Genomic DNA, 10,000 nt, shown 5'->3' with positions numbered 1-10,000 from the left:
GAGAAAGAGAGAGAAAGAGAGAGAGAGAGAAAGAGAGAGCGGGAGAAAGAGAGAGGAGACAGGAGAGAGAGAGAGACAGGAGAGAGACAGGAGAGAGAAAGAGACAGGAGAGAGAAAGAGAGAGAAAGAGAGAGGAGACAGGAGAGAGAAAGAGACAGGAGAGAGAAAGAGAGAGGAGACAGGAGAGAGACAGGAGAGAGAAAGAGAGAGAAAGAAACAGGAGAGAGAAAGAGAGAGGGGGAGAAAGAGAGAGGAGACAGGAGAGAGACAGGAGAGAGAAAGAGAGAGAAAGAAACAGGAGAGAGAAAGAGAGAGAAAGAGACAGGAGAGAGAAAGAGAGAGAGAGAGTGTGTTCTCTGTCAGCAGGGTCAGTTGTTCAGAGGGAAGAGAGGAATTTCTAGAGGGCTGTTGGAATGTCCAGGGGCCCGGGTGGCCCCTCTCGGCATCAGGTCTCCTAAGCGATTATCTCTCTCTTTCTCTCCCTCCCTCTGGGGTCACAGCAGTGAGTGTTTGATCTTGCCTTAACCTCCTGTCAGACCCTAGCCAGCGTCTATACACTGAGACCAGTGACCAGCAGAGCTCAGACACCCCAAGATGGTCTGCTTTCCAAATGGCCTCGTTCCCTACATAGTGCACTACTTTTAACCAGATGCCTATGGGGGCTCCCTGTCCACCCTATTGGACCTGGTTAAAAAGTAGTGCACTATTTAAGGAATAGGGTGCCATTCGAGCCAATAATTTTGTCTAGTTGTTTTGCTTTAGAGAGTGTTGAATAGATTGATTCAACAGAGACTTGATTTACAATTGAAAGACTCCCCAATATGTCTGGTTCAGAGGATCCTCGTCTGCTAGAGACTGTTCTCCCCCCAGTCAGATATTCAGCTGAAAGACTCTGATCCTCTTCTTCTAGAGACTGTTCTCCCCCCAGTCAGATATTCAGCTGAAAGACTCCCCAATATGTCTGGTTCAGAGGATCCTCTTCTTCTAGAGACTGTTCTCCCCCCAGTCAGATATTCAGCTGAAAGACTCCCCAATATGTCTGGTTCAGAGGATCCTCTTCTTCTAGAGACTGTTCTCCCCCCAGTCAGATATTCAGCTGAAAGACTCCCCAATATGTCTGGTTCAGAGGATCCTCTTCTTCTAGAGACTGTTCTCCCCCCAGTCAGATATTCAGCTGAAAGACTCCCCAATATGTCTGGTTCAGAGGATCCTCTTCTTCTAGAGACTGTTCTCCCCCCAGTCAGATATTCAGCTGAAAGACTCCCCAATATGTCTGGTTCAGAGGATCCTCTTCTTCTAGAGACTGTTCTCCCCCCAGTCAGATATTCAGCTGAAAGACTCCCCAATATGTCTGGTTCAGAGGATCCTCTTCTTCTAGAGACTGTTCTCCCCCCAGTCAGATATTCAGCTGAAAGACTCCCAATATGTCTGGTTCAGAGGATCCACAGTCTATAGACAGTCTTCTCCCCCAGTCAGATATTCAGCTGTAGTTGGTCCTGTATCAATGTCCTGGTCTGGTCATTCACACAGTCTATAGACAGTCTTCTGTTGGTCGTCATGAACCCTCAACATGTTGTTGCTGGTACTGAGAGATGGATTCTGGGTAGTTAAATGAGATGGATTCTGGGTAGTTAAATGAGATGGATTCTGGGTAGTTAAATGAGATGGATTCTGGGTAGTTAAATGAGATGGATTCTGGGTGGTTAAATGAGATGGATTCTGGGTAGTTAAATGAGATTGATTCTGGGTAGTTAAATGAGATGGATTCTGGGTAGTTAAATGAGATTGATTCTGGGTAGTTAAATGAGATGGATTCTGGGTGGTTAAATGAGATGGATTCTGGGTAGTTAAATGAGATGGATTCTGGGTAGTTAAATGAGATGGATTCTGGGTAGTTAAATGAGATGGATTCTGGGTAGTTAAATGAGATGGATTCTGGGTAGTTAAATGAGATGGATTCTGGGTAGTTAAATGAGATGGATTCTGGGTAGTTAAATGAGATGGATTCTGGGTAGTTAAATGAGATGGATTCTCGGTAGTTAAATGAGCTGTTAACTTGTCAAGACGAAGCATGTCTTTCTCATCAAGCGTGACAGAGATTAGACAGCTTGTTAGAGCTCATTAAGGAGTTGTGTGTGTGTGTGTGTGTGTGTGTGTGTGTGTGTGTGTGTGTGTGTGTGTGTGTGTGTGTGTGTGTGTGTGTGTGTGTGTGTGTGTGTGTGTGTGTGTGTGTGTGTGTGTGTGTGTGTGTGTGTGTGTGTGTGTGTGTGGACAGGGGTCTTGACTGGTCAGACCTCCCAGCTCCTCCACACATCTCTCTGTTGTTTACAGAGCGGAGAGGGCTTCTCTCCTGACCCCTCACCTCTTCATACCTCTCTTTCTGTCCACCATCCTCACCCTGAGAGGAGAGGAGTCTGTCTCTGTCCACCATCCTCACCCTGAGAGGAGAGGAGTCCGTCTCTGTCCACCATCCTCACCCTGAGAGGAGAGGAGTCTGTCTCTGTCCACCATCCTCACCCTGAGAGGAGAGGAGTCTGTCTCTGTCCACCATCCTCACCCTGAGAGGAGAGGAGTCTGTCTCTGTCCACCATCCTCACCCTGAGAGGAGTCTTTCAGTCTGTGTGTCAGTTCAGTCTCTTTAAAGAGTTCCTCGTCTCCTCTCTTCGTCTCCTCTCCTCGTCTCCTGTCTAACACGTGTGAAGACCAGGCCCATTGTGGACTAGAGCAACTGAGCTGTGTTGAGGTGACTAGTACAGGCCTGAGGCCTGTTGAGGTGACTAGTACTGGCCTGAGGCCTGTTGAGGTGACTAGTACTGGCCTGAGGCCTGTTGAGGTGACTAGTACAGGCCTGAGGCCTGTTGAGGTGACTAGTACAGGCCTGAGGCCTGTTGAGGTGACTAGTACAGGCCTGAGGCCTGTTGAGGTGACTAGTACTGGCCTGAGGCCTGTTGAGGTGACTAGTACTGGCCTGAGGCCTGCTGAGGTGACTAGTGCGGGCCAGAGGCCTGTTGATGTGACTAGTCTCTCTCTCTCTCTCTCTTCCTCTCCCTCTTTCTCTCTCTCTCTATCTCTCTCTCTCACTCTCTCTCTCTCTCTCTCTCTCTGTCTCTCTCTCTCACTCTCTCTGTCTCTGTCTCTCTCACTCTCTCTCTCTCTCTCTCTCTCCTCCCTCCCTCCCTCCCTCCCTCCCTCCCTCCCTCCCTCCCTCCCTCCCTCCCTCCCTCCCTCCCTCCCTCCCTCCCTCCCTCCCTCCCTCCCTCCCTCCCTCCCTCCCTCCCTCCCTCCTCCCCCTCTCCCTCCCTCCCTCCCTCCCTCCCTCCCTCCCTCCCCCTCCCTCCCTCCCTTAGTTTAACACACTGACTGTAATTATCTAGATATGAGTGTCTGCTAAATGACCAACATGTGAAATGTATCAGAAGACTGGCTTGTTGTTCCTTCTCTCTCCAGGCGTATCAGTTTGGAATTTTCAAGACAACTACTGATTAACTCTTTCCTCCTCTCTCCTTCTCTCTCCTCTCTCCTTCTCTCTCCTCTCTCCTTCTCTTTCTCCTCTCTCCTCTCTCTCCTATTTCCTCCTCTCTCATTCTCTTTCTCCTCTCTCCTCTCTCTCCTATTTCCTCCTCTCTCCTTCTCTTTCTCCTCTCTCCTCTCTCTCCTATTTCCTCCTCTCTCCTTCTCTTTCTCCTCTCTCTCCTCTTTCCTCCTCTCTCCTTCTCTCCTCTCTCCTTCTCTCTCCTCTTTCCTCCTCTCTCCTTCTCTCGCCGTTCTCTCCTTCTCTCTCCTTCTCTCCTCTCTCTCCTTCTCTCCTCTCTCCTTCTCTCTCCCTCTCTCTCCTCCTCTCTCCTCTCTCCTTCTCTCCTCTCTCCTTCTCTCTCCTCTCTCCTCTCTCCTCCTCTCACCTCTCTCCTTCTCTCTCCTCTCTCCTTCTCTCTCCTCTCTCCTTCTCTCTCCTCTCTCCTCTCTCTCTCTCTCTCTCTCTCTCTCTCTCCTCCTCTCTCCTTCTCTCTCCTCTCTCCTCTCTCTCATTCTCTCCTCTCCTCTCTCTCCTCTCTCCTCCTCTCTCTCCTCTCTCCTTCTCTCTCCTCTCTCCTTCTCTCTCTCTCTCCTCCTCTCTCCTCCTCTCTCCCCTCTCCTTCTCTCTCTCTCTCTCTCTCCTCTCTCTCTCTCTCTTCTCTCTCTCTCTCTCTCTCTCCTTCTCTCTTCTCTCTCCTCTCTCCTCCTCTCTTCTTTCTCTCCAGGCGTATGAGTGGGCGTTAGAGGGGATGCGTCACCTGGCCAGCATCAACATGGAGGACTGCACGGTGCTCGACAAGAGCCAGGGGGTGATCAGCTGTCTGGAGGGGTACCGCCAGCAGCACCCCCCGATCCCCGACCCCCGCTTCCAGGAGATGAAGGAGCTGGCTGGGGAGATGAAGAGCGAGCAGGGCCTCAAACAGTGGAAGTTCGCCTGGTCCAAGTGCCAGGAGACCAAGCAGATGTTTGAGAAGAAGCTGGAGGCTGCTCTGAGGACGAGGCGAGCCCTGCCCATGGGAGAGTCACCCGGGTCGGGTACGGCGGGTGCAGGGAAGGACGGCGGGGTAGAGGACGCCACCCCCAGACGTTACTCTGACGTTAACAACGACGAGGGACAGGAGAGGAGCCGCAGTGTGTCACACGCCTGTAGAAAGGCCTTTAGTGGGGTGTGGGGGGTCAGAGAGAGGCTGTCCTCCACCTCCAGCTCTGCCTCAGCTCAGTCGGCCTGCAGCCTCAGACAGGAGACACCCCTAACCTCCTCTCCCTACGGTCTGGTGCACAGGCTCCCCCTCACCCCCCTCTCCACCCAGCTCCTCACCCGTAGCACCTCCTCCGAGGAGTCGTCCCACGGGGTTCGTATTAAAGCGCAGGGCCGTAGCTCCTCCTGCTCCTTCTCCCCCTCCCTGACCCCCCTGGAGCCGAGCTCCGCCCCTAACCCTGCTCGCCGACCCCCGCTCCGCAAGACCCAGAGCTTCGACTGCCAGAGCCCCGCCCCCGCCTCCCCTGACTCCTCCCGCTATGGGACCTGTCAGCGGACGCTGAGCGAGCCGGCGCGGCGCGGCAACACTGGGGTGTTTATTAAAGGCCTGGAGGTCAGTAGTAGGGAGGTGGCTGAGCGACCCTACTCCCCCAGAATGACGCCTCCTGGCTGGGCAGCGGGAGAGGCACTGAGGACCCCCTCCATCAGCACTACCAGTAGTCCTCTACCAGAGACCCGTGCCAAGGGCAGGTGGGTACCAGGCTAGTCAGGCTACCACACACACACACACACACACACACACACACACACACACACACACACACACACACACACACACACACACACACACACACACACACACACACACACACACACACACACACACACACACACACACACACACACACACACACACACACACACACACACACACACACACACACACACACACACACACACACACACACACACACACAGGTACACACACACAACAGTCATCTCAGGTAGTCTTAACAGTCCTGTCAGGCTCACACAGGAACCCTCCACAGTAAACACCCCTGAACACACACACAGAGCGAGTCTACCACTACTAACAGTCCTGTTGAGACAGGTAGGCTGGGGAACCTATCACACTGTTCACAGACCCACAGAGTGGTACAGCACCCCTGAACTGACACTGGAGGGTGGGAGGTGAACGGAGGGAGGGAGGAGGGAGGTGGACTGAGGAGGGAGGGAGGGAGGGAGGTGAACTGAGGGAGAGAAGGAGGGACTGAGGACCACTAGGACATGTTGAGACAGGTAGCTGGGGACTGAGGACCACTAGGACATGTTGAGACAGGTAGCTTAACAGTTATCTCAGGTAGTCTTAACAGTCCTGTCTCTCCCTCCACAGTAAACTGACCAGTCTAACAGTCCTGTCTCTCCCTCCACCAGACCAGTCTTAACAGTCCTGTCTCTCCCTCCCAGTCTAACAGTCTAACAGTCCTGTCTCTCCCTCCACAGTAAACTGACCAGTCTAACAGTCCTGTCTCTCCCTCCATAGTAAACTGACCAGTCTAACAGTCCTCCCTCTCCCTCCACAGTAAACTGACCAGTCTAACAGTCCTCTCTCTCCCTCCACAGTAAACTGACCAGTCTAACAGTCCTGTCTCTCCCTCCACAGTAAACTGACCAGTCTAACAGTCCTCCCTCTCCCTCCACAGTAAACTGACCAGTCTAACAGTCCTGCCTCTCCCTCCACAGTAAACTGACCAGTCTTAACAGTCCTCTCCTCTCGCCACAGTAAACTGACCAGTCTAACAGTCCTCCCTCTCCCTCCACAGTAAACTGACCAGTCTTAACAGTCCTCTCCTCCCTCCACAGTAACAGTCTAACAGTCCTCCCTCTCCCTCCACAGTAAACTCCACAGTAAACTGACCAGTCTTAACAGTCCTCTCCTCCTCTCTCTCCCTCCACAGTAAACTGCCCAGTCTTAACAGTCCTCTCCTCTCGCCACAGTAAGCTGCGTCACATCGTGGATGAGATGGTGACCACGGAGAGGGAGTACGTGCGTTCCCTTCGTTACATCATCGAGCACTACTTCCCCGAGATGGAGAGAGGAGACCTCCCGCAGGACCTCAGGGGAAAACGCAGCGTCATCTTTGGGAACCTGGAGAAGCTTATGGACTTCCACAGCCAGTACTTCCTCAAGGAGTTGGAGAGCTGCTGCAACCACCCTCTGAGGGTCTCACGCTGCTTCCTACGACACGTAAGAGACCTCTTCGTGCCTCTTACTCTATAGCCGAATGACAATATGTTCCTCAAACAATAGAGGATATCCACTTCTGTTACAGCCGAATGACAAAGTGTTCCTGAGGTAGCATTACTGAGGTAGCATTACTGAGGTAGCATTACTGAGGTAGCATTACTGAGGTAGCATTACTGAGGTAGCATTACTGAGATTACATTACTACATTACTGAGGTAACATTACTGAGGTAGCATTACTGAGGTAAACTGATGACTGAGGTAACATTACTGAGGTAACATTACTGAGGTAACATTACTGATGATTACATTACTGAGGAAACATTACTGAGGTACATTACTGAGGTAGCATTACTGAGGGTAGCATTACTGAGGTAACATTACTGAGGTAACATTACTGAGGTAACATACTACTGAGGTAGCATTACTGAGGTAAGCATTACTGAGGATTACATTACTGAGGTAGCATTACTGAGCATTACTGAGGTAGCATTACTGAGGTAGCATTACTGAGGTAACATGTAGCATTACTGAGGTAGCATTACTGAGGTAGCATTACTGATTACTGAGGTACATTACTGAGGTAGCATTACTGAGGTAACATTACTGAGGTAGCATTACTGAGGTAGCATTACTGAGGTAACATTACTGAGGTAACATTACTGATGTAGCATTACTGAGGTAACATTACTGAGGTAACATTACTGAGGTAGCATTACTGAGGTAACATTACTGATGACTGAGGTAACATTACTGAGGTAACATTACTGAGGTAACATTAGCATTACTGAGGTAGCATTACTGATGATTACATTACTGAGGTAACATTACTGATGATTACATTACTGAGGTAGCATTACTGAGGTAACATTACTGATGATTACATTACTGAGGTAACATTACTGATGATTAACATTACTGAGGTAACATTACTGAGGTAACATTACTGAGGTAGCATTACTGATGATAACATTACTGAGGTAGCATTACTGAGGTAACATTACTGAGGTAGCATTACTGAGGTAGCATTACTGAGGTAACATTTACATTACTGAGGTAACATTACTGAGGTAACATTACTGAGGTAACATTACTGAGGTAACATTACTGATGATTACATTACTGAGGTAACATTACTGAGATAGCATTACTGAGGTAACATTACTGAGGTAACATTACTGAGGTAACATTACTGAGGTAACATTACTGATGATTACATTACTGAGGTAACATTACTGAGGTACATTACTGAGGTAACATTACTGATGATTACATTACTGAGGTAACATTACTGAGGTAACATTACTGAGGTAACCACCCCCTTTAGTCTCACGGTTTCCTGCGCCTCTAGACATCTACAGTATACTATATCCTAACGATGACGATGTGTTCCTGAGGTTCCTTGGTCCAGTCCGTTTAACTGGCCGGCCCTGGTATCTAGCTGCTCGTTAACCTCAAGGCAGGATTTTGGCTTTAGGGAGGCGCTTTTACCTTCAAATACCAACCCAGCTGTGAAAATACTGAACTCTACTAATCTCTCTAGCAGGTTCCATGTTCCTGTTTCACACACACACACACACACACACACACACACACACACACACACACACACACACACACACACACACACACACACACACACACACACACACACACACACACACACACACACACACACACACACACACACACACACACACACACACACACACACACACACACACACACACACACACACACACACACACACACACACACACTGTTCTCTCTACCTTCATACCTGTGGTAGTTCTCAGACCCCTTGGTTTGATTTAAACAGCCTGATTCTACACCCTTCAAACAGCAGCTGGAGACTCTACCAGGCTTATAACAGGGAGATGTAGTCCTCTACCAGGCTTATAACAGGGAGATGTAGTCCTCTACCAGGCTTATAACAGGGAGATGTAGTCCTCTACCAGGCTTATAACAGGGAGATGTAGTCCTCTACCAGGCTTATAACAGGGAGATGTAGTCCTCTACCAGGCTTATAACAGGGAGATGTAGTCCTCTACCAGGCTTATAACAGGGAGATGTAGTCCTCTACCAGGCTTATAACAGGGAGATGTAGTCCTCTCTACCAGGCTTATAACAGGGAGATGTAGTCCTCTCTACCAGGCTTATAACAGGGAGATGTAGTCCTCTACCAGGCTTATAACAGGGAGATGTAGTCCTCTACCAGGCTTATAACAGGGAGATGTAGTCCTCTACCAGGCTATAACAGGGAGATAACAGGGAGATGTAGTCCTCTACCAGGCTTATAACAGGGAGAGATGTAGCTTATAACAGGGAGATAGTCCTCCAGGCTTATAACAGGGAGATGTAGTCCTCTACCAGGCTTATAACAGGGAGATGTAGTCCTCTACCAGGCTTATAACAGGGAGATGTAGTCCTCTACCAGGCTTATAACAGGGAGATGTAGTCCTCTACCAGGCTTATAACAGGGAGATGTAGTCCTCTACCAGGCTTATAGCAGGGAGATGTAGTCCTCTACCAGGCTTATAGCAGGGAGACATGGTCCTCTACCAGGCTTATAACAGGGAGACTGGATCTAGGGCGTCCCTGATGGCTAGATAGGGATAGTGCACTTCTTTTGACCCGAGCCTTATGGGCTAGTGCACTACATAGGGACTAGTGCACTACATAGGGAGTGCTACTAGTGCACTACATAGGGACTAGTGCTACATAGGGACAGTGCACTACATAGGGACTAGTGCACTACATAGGGACTAGTGCACTACATAGGGACTAGTGCACTACATAGGGACTAGTGCACTACATAGGGACTAGTGCACTACATAGGGACTAGGGAGTGCACTACATAGGGACTAGTGCACTACAGTGCAGGGACTAGTGCACTACATAGGGACTAGTGCACTACATAGGGACTAGTGACATAGGGACCAGTGCACTACATAGGGACCAGTGCACTACATAGGGACTAGTGCACTACATAGGGACTAGTGCACTACATAGGGACTAGTGCACTACATAGGGACTAGTGCACTACATAGGGACTAGTGCACTACATAGGGACTAGTGACTAGGGACTAGTGCACTACATAGGGACCAGTGCACTACATAGGGACTAGTGCACTACATAGTGCACTACATAGGGACTAGTGCACTACATAGGGACTAGTGCACTACATAGGGACTAGTGCACTACATAGGGACTAGTGCACTACATAGGGACTAGTGCACTACATAGGGACTAGTGCACTAC

General features: G+C 49.7%; 1 protein-coding gene across 1 annotated transcript in view; it reads left to right on the top strand.

Moving 5' to 3' along the window:
- The window catches only part of LOC124035367, a 160,228-nt gene that overhangs the window by 120,962 nt on the left and 29,266 nt on the right, over positions 1-10,000 (top strand). Inside the window, exons 14-15 of the mRNA XM_046348828.1 lie at positions 4,239-5,242; positions 6,491-6,740. Of these exons, the coding sequence (XP_046204784.1) occupies positions 4,239-5,242; positions 6,491-6,740 (1,254 nt within the window). The remainder of the gene's footprint in view (positions 1-4,238; positions 5,243-6,490; positions 6,741-10,000) is intronic.

This window comes from Oncorhynchus gorbuscha, linkage group LG05 (assembly GCF_021184085.1).
Source record: "Oncorhynchus gorbuscha isolate QuinsamMale2020 ecotype Even-year linkage group LG05, OgorEven_v1.0, whole genome shotgun sequence".
NCBI classification, from domain to species: Eukaryota; Metazoa; Chordata; class Actinopteri; order Salmoniformes; family Salmonidae; genus Oncorhynchus; species Oncorhynchus gorbuscha.
This window is presented reverse-complemented; position numbering and strand designations above follow the sequence as displayed.